General features: G+C 46.6%; 1 protein-coding gene across 1 annotated transcript in view; it reads left to right on the top strand.

Annotated features, from left to right (window-relative positions):
• LOC119405289 (ubiquitin carboxyl-terminal hydrolase 24-like) overlaps positions 1-17,840 on the top strand; it is a 156,659-nt gene that overhangs the window by 95,303 nt on the left and 43,516 nt on the right. The window contains exons 35-39 of the mRNA XM_049419464.1: positions 833-898; positions 6,997-7,623; positions 11,274-11,537; positions 13,081-13,219; positions 14,968-15,087. Coding sequence (XP_049275421.1) covers positions 833-898; positions 6,997-7,623; positions 11,274-11,537; positions 13,081-13,219; positions 14,968-15,087 — 1,216 coding nt within the window. The remainder of the gene's footprint in view (positions 1-832; positions 899-6,996; positions 7,624-11,273; positions 11,538-13,080; positions 13,220-14,967; positions 15,088-17,840) is intronic.

The following is a 17,840-nucleotide window of genomic DNA, read 5'->3' on the forward strand; positions in this document are numbered from 1 at the left end:
GGAGTAACCAACACACACACACTGACTCGGTTATGACCTCCTCCTGCTGACGCAAGATCAATGGTTTTATTCCTGGCCTCATTTTTACCCCTTCCGTGCTACGGACGAGTTGAGCTTGTTGACATTTCATGCGTTTTCCAAATTAAGGCACTTTAACTTAGTTGTTTTGCCATGCTCTGGTGTATGGCAGCACACACATCCACCTGGGCAACGAAAGCAGGAGCGAGTTTGTTTGCGCAGTGAAATTGAAAAACAGTGCCAAGGAGGGGTTCAAGAGAAAAGCAAGTCGGTCATTCTTCACCAGAATTCAGGATAATGGCATGGCACAGAAGGATAATGGTAAAGAGCCCCTCACTATGTTGCTATGGTAAAGAGCTCCTTGCAAATCAACAAGCAGATGATGATGCGTCAAGTTGTGTGTGCAATACATGAAATGTATGCATGGCACTGGAAACCATTGAAATTTCTAACAGAAGACTATGCAACCTTCCTCTCGAGATATATGGTGACCACGTGGGGATTCTTTAATGCGCACACAAAGCATAGAATAAAGCCTTAATTGGTCCCCTCTTAAAACGTAGTAATGTTTAAATCATAGGTGCGCCAAAGCTCTCCTAAGCTGACCACTTGAGCTCTAGGGGCTTGTTGTATTGTTAGTGCGCACTGCAATTACTTTTCATTGGGTAACTACTTTCATTGTGTAAGACACTTTTTCATAAGAGTAATGCCTTTTGGAAAGTGTGGAGATTGTGTGCTACCACTGATTGGAGTCATTTTATTGTCATTTGCTCTGGTTTATTCCGCATGCTTAATTGAGCTGTAACTGATGCAGGTTGCTTGGGCAATGTGTCGAGTACTTTGACCTTGCCTGCCGCCTCCTGGCCGACTCCAAAGGCAAGTCTTTAGCTATCATCATCTTTTTTTTTAGAGTAGGTATACAGTAAAATCTCATTACTTCGGATGTCACGCAACCGGAAAAACTGTTCGAATTAATCGAATGCCGAATTATCGAAAGTATCAAGAAAACAATTAACAAATGCTTGTTTCATCAATGCACTCTCATTTTCTTGAGGAATACGCAAATCTAGTAATTATTTTGCACTAGTGCAGTGCAAAAACCGCAATTTTTGTCATTTTCTACTTCATTCACAATGTGAACGGTGCTCCAGACCCCGTGTCTTAACCGAAATGTGCTCTGAACCCATACCTTATGATGTACCAACAACATGATTGTGGATGGCGACCACGTCTTTCTGAAAGCCCTCGGCCGTTTTGGCTGTTCGTGAACGCCATTTTTGCCGCTTTGCATCGAATGTTTGCGGCGCTTCGTGCTTCACGCTTTGAGGATTGTGCCATTACAGAAAGTGTGGTTCTCCAATGCAGTAAAAACTCGTCAATTCAACACTTGTTAATTCAGAAAATCGGATCGTTTGCACGTGTTCCCTGGTCCCGGCCAGCATATATGTTGTTTAATGGTGTCAAACTCTCGTTAATTCGGATATAATTGGCTGCAATCCGGTTAAGTATAGAGAGCATTAATGTATCCATGGAAGGAAGTGATGAGAGCTGCATGAAACTTTATGATGAGTTTAGCAAAAGGCACTTTACTGTTACTTATGTGTAGCATGTTTCAAAAGTTGCATTTGTTGTAATCTTCTAAATTTGCATAGGGTTCAATACAGCTTCGCAATTGCACACTACAACAGTGCACGTCAAGCCGATGGAAAATGCTGCTGTCACAGTAAAGAGGTTGGAGCCAAAGCAATCGCTGGAGTCTGATTTTCCTGTTACTTTCTTTTACTATGTTCAAATCTAATGTTTACTTAAAGGGACACTAAAGGCAAATATTAAGTCGACGTTGATTGTTGAAATAGCGGTCCAGAAACCTCGTAGTGCTGCTTTTGTGCCAAGGAAGTGCTTATTTTGAAATAAAATCACACTTTTAGTGGTCCGCATTGCGTTAGCGCGCTTCAAATCTCCCGCCTGAAAATACGACTTTCATACGTCACTGCTGCCGTGCCCAACGTTGCCCGCTTTTACTGCGCGGCCGCCGACACTAGTAGCAGCCGAGCGGAAGTAGCGGGACCCACAGTAGCAACAACGGCGCTGCGGCAAAGACTTGCTTGGATGGGCACATTCAAAGCCTTCACCAAGTTGCGGTTGGTCTTGTAATCCTCAGTACGAAAGGGCAGCGAGCACACACGCAGAGGTTTTGACTGTTTAGCACACTGGCGCAATGGCATGACACTAAGCCACTTCGAGCGTAAGGGTTCATTCCGCGGCACCCAGTGAAAAGACACACCGGTTTCCTTGCTGCAGCACTGGCGTTGTGCACCATTCGGGCATCCGGCAATATCACACGCATGCGGCATTTTGTCGAACTTTCTGTCAGAGCGACTTTCACGAGCGCGCAAAACACGCACGGCAGTACGCAATCCCGAAACTACCACTGAGACGGGCGAGGCGCAGTTCGGCGAAAACGGAACCTTTGAACCACGCGCGCCGTTCCCCATGGCAACGCCACGGAGGTTTTGTTTTCCATGAATCAAGCGGAAACGAACAAACAGCATTTTATTACGTCTTTTGATGCTCGGAATGTTCTTTTTTTACTGCTGCTACAGTAAAACCTCGTTATAATGAAGTTGAAGGGGGAGTCGTAATTACTTCGTTATAACTAGAGCTGTGCGAATAGCAAAATTTTGGGTGCGAAGCGAATTCGAATAATAAAGATTGAGTGCGAATCGAATCGAATAATTTCGAATAATTTTCGAATATTTCTCAAACATTTTTCGAATAATTCGAAGTGAAATTACAGAAAAAGTTGCAGAGAATCCCTAAGTAATTCTTGTGAGATAGCAACATGAAAGTGTTTCTTTTCGCTAGGTTGATGAAGCGCTGGTAGGGTCATATTTCATAGTTGTCTTTCTTATCAAGAATGAGGCAATGTAGAGGCTGAATTGTATTTATGTACATGATTTGGTGCAACCAAAGTCTTGCCGACAACACTTTACACGTGATAGGCAGAGATGCCATTTCCTCAGCCTCTCCTCTTTCAACTGCTGTGGAAGGCCAACTGATGTGGCGGACAAGGGTGTGCGCCCTTCAAGTCCGGAGTTCCAAATCTGCCTCGTAGACGTCGATATATAAGAACATCTGAAATTTTGTATGCTAAAAAGCTTCGGCGTCCGATTTTTCGGATTTCCTGCCCAAATTTCAGGTCCAAAACAGCATTAAATGAGCCCCCAACTCTGCCACATCTTTCATCTCCATATTGGAACCAGCGTTTTCTTGAGTTAAGACATTTGCGACTGTAACGGACCTTGAAAGGCAGCTTTGCCGCAATACGGGGGTGTGAGGAGGTGAAGCATATTGAAACTCTACGGACCACTTTAAATCAGACGTTGACTGTCTCTTGCCTAAGTTCGACCGTAACGGAGCTTGAAAGGCAGCTTTGCCGCAATACGAGAATGTAATGAGGTGAAGCATATTGAAAATCTGAAGGGGTCACTTTCAATCGGACGTTGACTGCATTTGTTTTTGGGAAGTTCGAATAGTTCGAATAGTAAAATTTCAGTGCGAATCGAATCGAATAGCAAACACTATTCGAAAAATATTCGAAATTTCGAATATTCGCACACCCCTAGTTATAACCATTAGTTCGTTATAGCCAATATCCATTTCTACCGACAATTAGCACGCAAGAGAGGATGTACTGACCACCAAATCCCACAGCAGCCCGCCACGCAAACGAAAAACGGCCGTCGCACGGAGAAAAACTAGCAAAAAAAAAAATAAGGAAGAACAGCAAAGAACTGCTACTTTATTCACGCCAAACTCGGCACACCAGCTGGCGGCTCACTTAGCAGAAAAATAGTCCTTAATAGACATCTGCCGTGTCTTCCTCGGACGGATGATGGCTTTTTCGGCCGCTGCCGCTATGTCGAGTCCGTCCTCGCCGTCATCGTGAGTGCCGAACAAGCGGCGCAGCAGGTCTGCCGCATCCAGCGCTTGCGCGGACGTCGGAACATCGGGTTCACCAACTCCGGGCTGTCGTCGACACATTCGTCACTGTCGTCATTCACCACCCCTGTCACCGCGCGCACAATTTTAGCCTCTGTCAGCTCTTCGGTTGTCACCGCGTCAGCATCGGCACTGACGTACGTGCAGAAGGTGTCGCAGTCGGGCACAACTCCGGCGTCAACGGGAGCGTCCCACGACGCCAGGTCTTGGTCACCCGCGGCACCCTCATTGGCGGCAGCACCGATATCTTCGCTACACTCTATCTTCGCTGTCACAGCCGCTGTTGACGCCAAATGAGGCATGCCGGAAGCAGTTGGCGATCGTACTTGCCGTTACAGACATCCAAGCAGCCTGTAGCATCTCGATCGCAATGTAGAGGTCGATTGTAGTCTCGCGCTTCATGCTCATATTGAGTAGAATTCGGTCGATTACACGCTTGCGGTACCGTGCTCAACGCTACACCGAAATCTTCGGCAACTTTTTTCTTCTTGAAGCCGGACTCAACGGCTTTCAACATAGCCGCCTTCTGCTCGATTGTAATCGTTTTGCGCTTTCGTTTGCCGTTGCCGTCGTCCATTTCCTGTCTAGCGGCGGGAACCGAGAGAAAGGCTGTTTACACGCAGCGAACGACAAGCTAAAAGGCCCGCACCCACGCACGCCGCGCGGTCGCGGCGTCGCCGTCCATGCGCGCAACCGGAGAGCGGGTGGGTCCACGAGTTCCGCGGGAGAGGTGAGGCCGCGTAACGTGCGCGGGTGGGTCCACGAGTTTCAGTGGAAGGGGAGGCAGGCAGACGCGCACCCTCGCGTGTGTTGGCAGGCGGCTCCTCGGGAGCGCGAGTTTTGAATTACCGTATCCGTGATGGGACGTAAACCGTCGCGCGCTATAGACATTGACTTGCCGGCTACCAAAATGGTCAGTAAATGCTCGGGGGGAAAAAAAAAGGTTCGTTATATCCATTGCGAAGAAATTTTAGCTTCTTTAAAACGAGGTTTTAAATACATGGGCGTCTATGGGAATTTCAAGGGGAATTACGATTGCTTCGTTATATCCATTAGTTCGTTATATCCCGCTTCGTTATAACGAGCTTCTACTGTAGTTTGACTACTAGTGATTTATTGTAGGCCGACTTCCATACGTCATCGGGATCACTTCGAAAATGTCCCACTCGTGGCGCTCATCATGTGATACATTTAGCTTAATTTCTCGGTAAGTAGGGCACTGCTGTTGATAATATTGCCGTTTTAGAAGTTGTCATACATTGGGCTTTCACTCTGACATAAATTGTTATTTGCCTTTAGTGTCCCTTTAAGGTAACAGGTATTCAGACAAAACCAATGCAACATTCATCTAATCACATGTCCCCCGCTTCTCATCACTTGGCAGCTTTCTTAAGGGGTGGCAACCGTAGGTCGGCAAAAAATGTGGAGCTCACTCAGACCCACTCATGAAATATATTTTGCCCTTAGAGATCACTCGGACTCGTACTCACCGTAATTTTCCTCAACCGGACTCGGACTCACGGAAATTTTTCTCAGCCGGACCCACTCGGACTCAAACTCACCAAAACATTACTCACTCGGACTCACTCAGACTCACGGCCCTAACGAAGTCTCAGTGAGTCGAATCATGAGTCCTTTAGTGTATAATTGGCTTTTTCGACCATGGTGCCAATGGTCTTTAATGCCAATATCTCGCATAATCGGTGCTCTACTTGGCGACTTTTGATCTTGTAACTTGCAATGTGAGTTATCAGTGGTTGCAATCCAGTAAGGACTTTTTTATTGGAAGAGATGACTCACGAGATATTTTTATCAAGAACTTCCTCTGAAAGATTGCGGGGGGGGGGGGGGGAGGTCACAGCAACCCCCCCTCCTCATTAACTCATGCCTCTGATCACTAAATATTTAGCTGGCGTATGAACGCTAGTGTCTGAAGAATGTGTGAGGCGACGGGAGTATAAGCGTGAAGCAACATAAGGCTGATAGCAATACTGAAGTTGTGTAGCTAGCACCATAGGTCAGCAAAAAAATGTGGAGGTCACTCATACTCACCATATTTTTTCTCAACCGGACTCGCTCGGACTAAGACTCACTAAAATTTGTCTCAACCGAACTCACTCTGACTCAAACTCACCAAAATATTCCTCACTCATACTCAGATTTACGGCTCGATCTGAGTCTGAGTGAGTCGACTCATGAGTGAGTTTGCCGACCTATGGTGGCAACTGTACCATCAAACCTAAACTGCAGCCACTAAATGCACAAGCTTGAAACGTGTGCTAGGCATGTGCAAATATTCAAGCCCTTTGACTATTCGAACGAATATTAAAGCATTCGAATTCACTTCGACACAAGTTTAAATTATTTGAAATTTCGAAGTACTTGAATTGAGCGAATGGACGTATAAACCGCATGTAACTTTCCTGTAAAGGTGGTTTCACTGCAGGGGAGAAGTGCTGTACCGTGAATACACCCATCCAGAAGAAATCCACTCTGCCGCAAAGCCCCACCTCAAGGTTAAATGAACATATTACCCTCACATAGATTCCTCATTTTATAAGTTTGAAAGCTTTTTATACCGGCTTATACGCTCTAAATATAGCAAATTTTAAAACTCAGCGTATTTTACAGGTTATCACTTGCATTCTACCGAAAGCCAAATCGTGCTACACTATTCAAAGTTGCTTCCACTTCCCTTTGAACCAAAAAGAATGACATTTGCGTATGCCTTGTTTCAGTTTTAAAATATGTTGTGCAGGTTAGCTGGTTCATGACAGATATGCTCATTTTTCTTTATAATATGTGATATATACTATTCGAATTCGATTCGAAGTTATTTGACCAAATCACTATTCACTTCGAACCTAAAATTTACTATTTGCACATGCCTAGTTTGTATACTTACCCAGAGCTGGTGTATTGGGCCGTTGTAGCTAACACTGTGCACCACGACAACAGGAGGAGGAGTACTTATAGTCACACTCGCGCGAATCTCGTGGTTGCCCCTCTCGCAGGTGACGCACCCGTGGACGTCGCACAGATGCTCGAGGACGAGATTGCCTGGCTGCACAGTTTCTCGCCGTCCGACAGCCCGCACGACCGTAGCATGGACGCCACGCTCATGACGGGCCACTTCCACCTCGTCCGCACGCTGGTCGCCTGCAACGGCGACGAGCGCAAGTCCGACGTCGGCCAGAGCCTCGTGGCCACCCTGCTCGAGTCGTACCTGTTCCCGGCCTCGAGCCTCATCGAGAAGAGCGCCAAGGACGACACGCCCGAGCCCGCTGTCAAGCCCAAGTGCTCTGCGGCCGAGCCGCGCACTGCCGCCTTCAGCGTCCTCGTCGAGCTGGCGCGCTGCTGCCCCACAAACCTGGAGAGGATCGTTCGGTGGCTCGTCGACAGGCACCATCAGCTCAAGTCCGAGCTCATCAAGGAGTTCGAGTATGAGCCGCTGATTGCGGAACGCGCTGAGAGCGGCTATGTGGGGCTCAAGAACGCCGGCGCCACCTGCTACATGAACTCGGTGCTGCAGCAGCTGTTTATGCAGCCGGGGCTTCAGGAGGCCGTGCTCGCCATCGATTCAGACAAAGTTGAGGAAGAAAGGTAAGTTGAGACGGCATCCCCCACTTGTGAAACAACTTGCGGAAGCAGTTGCAAAAGGGTGCTAGGTGGGGCTTGGTACATCTGAATATTGTATAGTTGTGCAAATAACACATTTTTGGTCCAAAGCGAAGTCAGAGCGAGTGCTAATTAGTACTGAATAATTTTGTAGCAAATTCAAATAGCAGGATTTAAATAATAGTAGAGTGCAATTGATAGGCAGTCAAATACGCTAACAATTGAAGATGTACCATACCTAGCATGTATATAACACATACTTAAATTTAATACAAAATTAATCACTGTGCAGGTAATACTTAACAATTAAGGGTAGCTTTGCAGCAGTGCGTATTTTACCTGAATGGACAGTTTCACGGCGTAGCGGGTGCACATTGCAGTGATAGCACTTTTTCGAGTGGGTTAGATGCGGCAAAATTCGTCTATTCATTCGTTTCAAATACTTCGAAATTTAGAAAATTTTAAGTTCATGTCGAAGTGAATCAGAATACTGTGATATTTGGTTGAGTATTCGAAGTGTTGAAACATTTGCATGGGCCTTGTATGCAGTTGTAAATACCCTTGTAAATAGCCGTTCTGGTGCCTTTTCAAGAGAATGATATCACACAGTGATACAACAGCTGCGCCAATTGCGCCAAGCTGAGCCAGAACCGTGAAATTTGTTGAAATTGCACCATGCTGCGCAAAAATGCCCGACCAGCTTCAAAATTTTCTCAGTTGCACAAATTTTAGCGAGAAATGGAAGCCGCGTTGGTCATCTGCAGTGTGGGCCATCATCATCCAATACAGATGTGTAGACCCTAGCCCTAACCCCCCAGCGAAAGAAAAGAAAAAAAGTCAGTTTCACCGCAAGGACTAAGCACTATATGATACCAACATTGGATTGGAAGAATGCCAACATCATCTTGATCCATAAGAAAGGGGACGTCAAAGACCTGAAAAATTACAGGCCCATAAGCTTACTGTCGGTTGTCTACAAGCTATTTACAAAAGTAATTGCTAACAGAATTAATACGACATTAGAGTTCAATCAACCAAGGGACCAGGCAGGATTTCGTACAGGATTCTCAACAATAGACCATGTTCATACTATCAATCAGGTGATAGAGAAATGCGCGGAATACAACCAACCCCTATACATAGCCTTCATAGATTACGAGAAGGCATTTGATTCGGTGGAGACATCAGCAGTCATGCAGGCACTGCGGAATCAAGGCATCGACGAAGCCTATATAAACATAATGGAAGAAATCTACAGCGGATCCACAGCCACTATAGTCCTCCATAAAGAAAGCGACAGAATCCTAATAAAGAAGGGCGTACGGCAGGGAGACACGATCTCTCCAATGTTATTCACCGCGTGTTTACAGGAGGTTGTCAGGGCCCTAGATTGGGAAGAGCTAGGGATAAGAGTTAATGGAGAGTATCTCAGTAACCTGCGATTCGCTGATGACATTGCATTGATGAGTAACGCGGGAGACGAATTGCAGCTCATGATTACTGAACTGGATACGGAAAGTAGAAGAGTAGGTCTGAAAATTAATATGCATAAAACTAAAGTAATGTGGAACAATCTTGGTAGAGAACAGCGCTTTGCGATAGGTGGCGAGACACTGGAAGTTGTAAAAGAGTACATCTACTTAGGACAGGTAGTAACCGCGGAACCGAACCATGAGAGTGAAATAACTAGAAGAATAAGGATGGGTTGGGGCTCATTCGGCAAGCATTATCAAATCATGAATGGTAATCTACCACTATCCCTCAAGAGGAAGGTATATAACAGCTGCATCTTACCGGTACTTACCTACGGAGCAGAAACGTGGACACTTACAAAGAGGGTTCAACTTAGATTGAGGCCGACGCAGCGAGCGATGGAAAAGAAAATGATAGGTGTAACCTTAAGAGACAGGAAGAGAGCAGAGTGGGTCACGGAACAAAAAGGGTTAAGGACATCATAGTTAATCAAGAAGAAATGAATATGGACCGGGCACGTAGCAAGTCGGCAGGATAACCGGTGGTCATTAAGGGTAACTGACTGGATTCCAAGAGATGGCAAACGCGTGAGGGGCAGACGGAAAATTAGGTGGGTAGATGAGATTAAGAAGATTGTAGGTATAACGTGGCAGCAGAAAGCACAGAACCGGCTTGATTGGCGGAACATGGGAGAGGCCTGTGCCCTGCAGTGGGCGTAGACAGGCTGATGATGATGATGATGATGATGATACCAACAAATTGTAATGTTATGCGAAGTGAGGATGGCAGCAAACTCCTTTGTATTCGATCTCTCGTAACTTTACAAAACGTTGGTGTAAGATAATACGGCCGCTTCAGGGAAAGATGCTCTTTGTCAGTGTCTTCGCATTGAGAGCGGGGCACGTAGCAGGATATACGAGCCATCTGCTGATGGCTGCCAAGATAGCGTGCGCCAGCGATCGCGACCGCGCCCATAGAATCGAAGTTCAAAGTTGCTGCTCAAGCGACCCCCCCCCCCCACGTCTTTTCATACTCGTTCAAGACGGGCAGGGCGTTTCCTTGTGGTGTTATCGCATGCGCCCTCCAAGCGAGGGAGATGGGCTGGCTGGTTTGATCTCTGCTTCAGCCGCGTTCGTCACCGGCACTCGCGCCCTTTTACCCACAATTGAACATACTATGCGATGGGGGTTGTTATCAATTTGGACTTCATACGGGACATGACAGCAAAAACCCGTCAAGAGTGTCCATATAATTGCTATCGCAATAAAAAAGGACAGTGGTTCTCAAATTTCCTAATGCTTGTTTTATTGCGTGCAGAACGCTTTTTAAGCCGCTTTTGCCACAGTACACTGGTGTCCTGCGGAAAAGCGTATTGAGATTTAGAAGGGGCTATTACGTAGTACTAGCTGTCAGGGATACAGCACATTTTGTTCTTTAGTTACTCATTCGTGCACGCGCCATGTAATTACGAGTCCTAGTATGATCGCTGACATTTAAAAAATTATTGGCAGTCATTTGGAGCTGCTGTGTATGGCGTTTCTGCGGCCTTGAGAAACAAATAGACAAAAACGTTTGCCAGTTTTATTTTTTCGCCACCCCCACTTGCTCCTTCTTTACGAAACTCCCGAATTTCGAGGTTGCCAGGTTCGCAGGTCCACATTAGCATTTGCAGTGCCTGTCGAATTATTTGACAGGCCCTGCTAATGCTAATGTGGATTTGGTCATTGTTCGCACTGTGGGGTGGCTCAACACACTGCTTTTATTGAAATAGCAGTGTTCATGTGCACTGTGGACGAGTTAGCTGATGTAGAATGGTTTGTAAGTATTTTTGTTTTCTTTTCTAAAAGTAAGCCTTCTTTGTTATACTGCTCCAAATTTGGGATTTCGTGCTAAAAAATTCAGGTTTTTTCCGTGACCTGCTCCAAATTTGGATTTCTGTGCTCCAAAAGCAACATTTTTCTGCTCCGAAAATTGCTCCAAATCCTATTTCGGCTGTTGCACCACTGTATCACAACACACTCGTGGCAGCCCTCCCCACTGAAGTTTCAAAATCGACGAAGCAATACGAGCATGCAAAGGTCATGCAACAAAATGTTTTTGGGACTGCTTTAACAAAAAAAGGTGTTCGACAAAGTAAATATCTCCCATTGCTGTGTGTGCAGCCTGCTGTTCCAGACGCAGTCAGTATTTGGCCACCTGCTCGAGTCCCAGATGGAGTACCACGTGCCAGAGCAGTTCTGGCAGTGCTTCCGACTGTGGGGCGCACCGGTCAACGTGCGTGAGCAGCAGGATGCCTTCGAGTTCTTCAACCACCTGCTGGACCAGGTGGACGAGTACCTCCTCAAGATCGGCTGCGACCCCGTCTTCAAGCCCTTCTACGAGGGAACCTTCTCCGACCAGAAGATATGCCAGGGATGCCCCCACAGGTAGGGAGAGCGTCTTTCACATTCGGGGGGTACTGACATGAATTTCCTAAAGTCAGTTTTCTCTGCCATACAAATCTCCTGTACACAGAGACTGCTCTGCTCAAGTGTGAAGCTCAGTAAATGCTGATAAGATATTTTATTTTGACATTAAGGTCCATTTTCGCATGGCGCACCTACTGACATCAACGCTAGCATGATGTCAGGCTACAGTGTCGATTCTGGTGACTTCACACACCATTATGGGTACTTTTGATCACGTACGGCGCCAAAGCATTCAAAATGGCCACTTGTGCAACGCAAATGGAGCCGGGAACGGAGCGGCCGTGGAAACATCGTAATTGTGGAAACATCACAACCGTGGATCACACCGTGGAAACATCACAAATTATACCAAGCAAACTTGAATTTACATGGAATAATCAGCAGGTGCCCACATTCTGAAATAGAAGGTTGTGGCAAATTGTGTTCAAAAAGATAAGAAACAGCTCATTGGCCATTACATAATGTTGGTAATTATAACTATGGGCAAATAAATTCACTCTCGCTACTATGGCAGGACAATTGGCAGGCAGTCATCTCGTAAATTTTGGAATTGGGCTCCAGCTGAGGTGCTCTGACAGCACACACCATTCTCCACAGTCGTCCGAGTTGATCCAAGTGGTTGCCAGAATCAGGGTGTCATGTCACGATTACAGGCAAGAGCTAGAGCGCTAAGCAAAAGACGATTGGACAAAATGACAAGGACAAGCTCGTCTTTGTCCGTTGCTTTGTCCATTCTTCTTTTGCAAAGCGGTTTAGCTTTTTCCAGAAGTCATGACATACAAACCAGCCTAATCTGCCACCGTCTCTTAACTTGTGCCATGTTAGCCAAGTACAGAAATAGTACATTTGATACATGTGCAAGCATCCAGTCTTATAGAATGGAATTTTAATTCCATTCACAGGTTGTATAAAAGCTAGTCTGTCCATCATGGAAGCAGTCTGCACAGAGCTGGGGGAAAGCATAATTTATCGTGCTTGAGGATTTGTATGTGTGCATGTCATTTTTCTATATCTTTCATATGTAGTTGTCGTGGGTGCATATGCAGTGGCTTGCACATTCTAGTAGCTTTTGTGTATCATATATCATATGTGCAAGGGCTTTGAGATTGCTGCATTGAATAACCAGAGACTTTTTAACATTCTCATTAAGTCTGTCTTGTCTAACTTTTTCGTCATGATTTCCTCTGCCTATTATCTGACACACTTACACTAAGGTATAAGCTTCCAGTCTTGCACCGATTGGATATCAATCCTTCCACAGTTCAACAGTTATTGTAAAGACAGCTGTGTATAGTGAAGCACAAGTTTCTGGTCACCAGAACTCTGGTTGTCTGTAATAGACCCTGTCACGGACCATTGTCGCACTAATGTTCATCGTTAGTCACCATTTTCTCGTCATAAACACGTCAAAGAATCTGGCGCGATTCCACATTGTCGGGTTTTCCTACACCGTGAACACCTCTCTTCGTGATGAATATTCATTAACAATTAATCTCGCCAGGTATGAACGTGAGGAGACCTTCCTGGCACTTAATTTGCCTGTAAAGAGCCAGAGCCTGAAGGAGTCCCTGGACCAGTTTGTCAAGGGAGAGCTGCTCGAGGGTGACAACGCGTATCTTTGCGAGAAGTGTGGCCAGAAGGTGAGCATTCGGGCCTGATTGGGTGTGCCTGTCTTGGTCGGGAGTGTTCTGTCTAAAAGAAGTGTGGGTGCAATGTTGAGCACTGATGTCAGATGCCTTTATGCCATGCATTAGCTTATGCACTTGAATCCGGGCTGGCCTCGATTTAAAGCTGACACCCTAAAGTGCAGAATCAGAGAAGAAAAAAAACTCGAATGTGTGCTGAAAAATGAAAAAAGCGTGAGCAGCATACACAAAATGCAAATGACATTTGTTAGCCATGCCCAGTGATTACTGCTGACCTTGTCACTTCCTTCCTTATCGCTGTTATATACCGTCAAGTGCGTTAGAGATGCTGTTCTTCTCAAAAGAGCGTATGATCAAGCGCCTGGCATGTCCAGCTCGCCACACCGGCGGTAATTCAGGCTAGTTGGTTGTTCATGGTCATAAGAAGCAGTGCAAAAACGACGGACGAACGCAAAAAGACAAACAAGACCACAAGTGATCCAACTCACCACCTGTGCTAGCAATATATACGCCACTTGTCTTTCAGCCTCAGTGAAGTCCTGCCTACCCTGGAGGTTCAACGTTATTGTGACTAGCACAATTTTTGTGGCATTGCAGTTATGCACAAATATACAACAAACATGTAGCTGCGAGAATTTTTTGAAATGGTGCCATAACAGCAGAGTTAAATGTGTTTGATCATCGAAACGTGGCCTTTCATGTTTTGCTCTTTCCCTCGCTACATTCCATTTGGCTCATCTCTCCTCCTTGCCAAGTTCTCCTCTTCAACGTGCGAGGAGGAAGAGCAGGGAGCACGCGTAGCTGCTAGCAGCCAAACAGGTTCCTGTCATGACACCATCAACGCCTGCGGCTGATGACATCATGACCAGTGCTGGCGATACTGGAAAGACCCGTAGAGGAGAAGCACGGGATTGTTTTTGCCCATGGCACCGCTGTTTCGGCATTGTTGATCGTGACGTATTGTGGACTCAATGCACGTGTTTGCTTGAAATTTTTTTAAAATATGAGAGGTGGTTTGGGGCCCATTAAAGGGTCAGCAAACAACCCCGCCATCCAAAATGTGTCATGAAGCTATAACTGCGCACTTGTACAGTGTGAACATGCTGCCACAAGAATTTTATTAATAAGTACAGTAATAAAGGAAGTGACAGGGTATAGAACAACCCGCTTTCGGCTGGTTTCGGTTTCTCGCTCGGCCTTCCTACCCCTCTCGGCAGTCAAGAGGGGTAGGCGTAGCCCGCTGTCATGACTACGCCCATTTTGGCGACGTAACACAACGTCAGTGATTACATCACCGGCACGCAGCTTGTGACCGAGCAAGGTTTCCTCCACTTATCCCCACGTCACTCTTGTCAGAGCGGCGCTAGGTTCACCCTAGCAGTGCGGTGAAAAAGCATGGTAAATATGCGGCCAAAACCGCATCACCACAGGGCTGAGGCATCGTTTCGTAGTTGAGAGGACCAATTGACGAAGCCGGTAATACATAAAGTTGCCAATGGGCAAGATTGTGTCACTGCGCGTACGAGGAGGATTGGACAGGCGCTGGAGAGGGGTGCAATAATTGTTTTTCAAAATGGAGCGTCTGCATAGCGCGCAGCAATGTGATATTTGCAGAATGTGATCACCGCGGCCTTCTGCACGAATTAGCGAGCTTATTTGGGAGGTGTAAAAAAAAAAAAAGTCGAAGCCTGTTTACTGGCCTTTCAAATGTGAGATGTGCCCATGTTTCTTTGCATGCACAGCGTAACACGGTCAAGCGGACATGCATCAAGAGGTTGCCCCAAGTGCTGGTCATTCAACTGAAACGGTTCGGCTTCGACTGGGAGGCCAACCGGGCGGTCAAGTTTGACTACCACTTCAAGGTACATCATCGTACTTTTGGCTCACTACACTGTCCTGTGCAGTTTATGCATATTGTGTTACCTCTTGCATGGTGATAAACATAGTTGTATACAGCATAACCTCATTACTACAGACCTTCATAGTGAAGACGATTTTGGTCTGTTGTAAAGGGAGTATGTAAAATCCAAGTACTTTTACAACAGACTTTTATGTAAACACTGAATGGGTCTGTTGTAACCGGAGAGAATTACAAGTCACAAACATGGTCTTATTTTTAACGGGGGACCAAAAAGAAATGCGATTTTTTGAAAATCGCATTTTCAGTTTCTTTAGCCCATTTTCTATCTGATTCCAAAATATCTTCATTGAAAACTACGTAGAAGTGCTATAAAATTTTTTTTTTGCGTCTGCCAACTTGGCGAAAATTGCGGAAATAGCAAAAAGAAAACAGCGTTTTTCAAAATTATAGCTCGGCAACGGCACAACCGGGCGCCACCATTTTGGGCTCGTCGTAAAGAGCATTTCTCCGTGTTCAAGTTCTCCGTTTCAGCTAGCTCCTCCATTCAGTAACAAGCGTACAAAAAGCACATGTTTGAAGTTCAATCCAAGGCCTCCGATTGGCTGCTTCTGCAGTGATGCTCGCTTCGGGATTGTCGTCTGCTGCTTGTGCGTCGCGAGGTCGTGGCTGTCGAAAATTGCGCTAGTTTAGAACGCCGATAATTTAGAACGCTTTAGTTTGGCAGCTGTAAGCAGAAGCTCAATCATCAGACTACGATAGCGCGCCGCACTCGTCGCGAACATCGCAGGCGTGTGACTGTAATAGCGCTGACTCGTTGGACCCGCTCTTAGAGTTTCTTCTTATCAGCACTTCGGAGCTTATGACGAAGACCACCACGGGACAGCTCTTTGTACTCGCAATCAAGCATGTCATACCGTATTTACCCGCATAATTTGCGCCCTCGCATAATTTGCGCACCCCTAATATTTAACCAGCTTTGCTAAAAAAAAAAATATTTACTCGCATATTTTGCGCTCCCCGTCCCGCTCGAGCCAGCTCACCGGCGCGCGCGCACGGGGAAACTTTGGACGGCCGCGCCCCGCGGCCCTCACCGAGCAGGCGAGCGCAGTCATACACAAGACAGGCTGCGAGTGCGAAGTCCCTTCTTCCGATTACTTCGTTCTATTCCCCGGAAACCGCCGAGACCGTACCAACCGTACCCGAACACCTAAATCTGTTCACCGGTTGTCGGAACTATTCGAGCGTTCACCCGCCGTGAGAATGCATGCACGCGACACGGCACGGACTACTTTCTGCATCGGAGGCGTGCGAGGGCCAGTCGCGCCAACATTTTCCCGCGCTGACCCTCCTCCTCTGCGTCCGCGCTGCGACGCAGCCTTTGTTGATTTCGGAAGTTTAGGCAGTTTAGGTTTCGCGATCAGCCAGTTGCGTTTTCACTGTTCTCTTGCGCTGGGCTACAATAACTACTCGGCAAAATTCAAGCTAACTGTTATAGAATTTGCCTACGGAAACGGGAACCGTGCCGCAGAAGAGTTCGCTTTTTAATACAAGACCGAGAAGGAGACCGTTCCGAGGACCGAAGCATGGAAAGTTTCCTGCCGTTGAAGAGTACCTTTTCAAATATGTGCGAGAGCTTAGGCCCACCGGTATCGCCGTGCCGTGGCACCTCGTTACTCCCAGCATTGTCGCGAAGAGCTTCAAGAAGACGCCTCAACGCACTCGACGGAACCAAGGACGACGCGCTTTGGAAAAGCGGTGACAGTGGCCGTGGCGATGATTCTCAGTCGGACTTCTCAACCAGTGATTCTGACTAGACCGTGCATGACCGAATCTGGCTGGTTAAAGTCCGTGCTAATTCTGCTAAAAACCGTTCGTTTGCGCTATAATTTATTTTCTTCTTTAATGTATTATATCGCGCGTGTTAGGACTATATATTGTGCGTTATTTCAGATGTGCTCGCGAAATCTCTGCATAATTTGCGCACCCCCTTTTCGGAGCTCCAAATTCGCGAAAAAAAAGTGCGCAAATTATGCGAGTAAATACGGTATTTTGAAACATCGGGCACCGCGGCCACGCACATCGACCGAGCTTTCTACTCGATGTCGTGGCTAGGCCTAACTCCGCTCAAGGTGCCGATGTGCGAGACAAATTCGAACTTTGCGGGCAAGAACATCGCGCTAGCGGACATGCGAAAGCGAAGAAGCCGCAGTGTCCTTCGTCGCAAGCAACGAATCGTATCGCCCACTGGCTCCTCATAGCCACGGATGGGCATATTGCGCATCGTTAGCGGACCCCCCCGGCCAAGCTCGCCGCACAACGACCGCTCGGAGAAGCGGTGGCAGCGGCTAGCAATTTCGCGTGTCAGCGTCCCAAAACGCGACACCAAGCACGCTGCACGCTGATTTTTTGTCGCTACAGCTAGGCATAGCTGATCATTGACAGACCTGAGATCGGCGGCCTTCGTTCTTAAATCGGTATGTCGATATCCGCGGCGCGCTGTTCCCGTACTGAAACTATGTTAAGCGATGTTTGAAGTCGGAAGTTATTGAATTTGGTATGTACGTGGTAGAAAAGTCCGCTCTAAAGAAGTCCTGACCATCTTGCTGGCCTGACATTTTGGTCAATTATATCCGAATGTCCGTTGTACTAGAATCCGTTGTGAACGAAGCTCAATCAATGGAACCAGTACGGAGGTAGGCATAATGCCGCAAATTGGTATGTAATATCCGAATGTCTGTTGTAAACAGATCCGTT

The sequence above is a fragment of the Rhipicephalus sanguineus genome, chromosome 9, assembly GCF_013339695.2.
Source record: "Rhipicephalus sanguineus isolate Rsan-2018 chromosome 9, BIME_Rsan_1.4, whole genome shotgun sequence".
Classification (NCBI taxonomy): domain Eukaryota; kingdom Metazoa; phylum Arthropoda; class Arachnida; order Ixodida; family Ixodidae; genus Rhipicephalus; species Rhipicephalus sanguineus.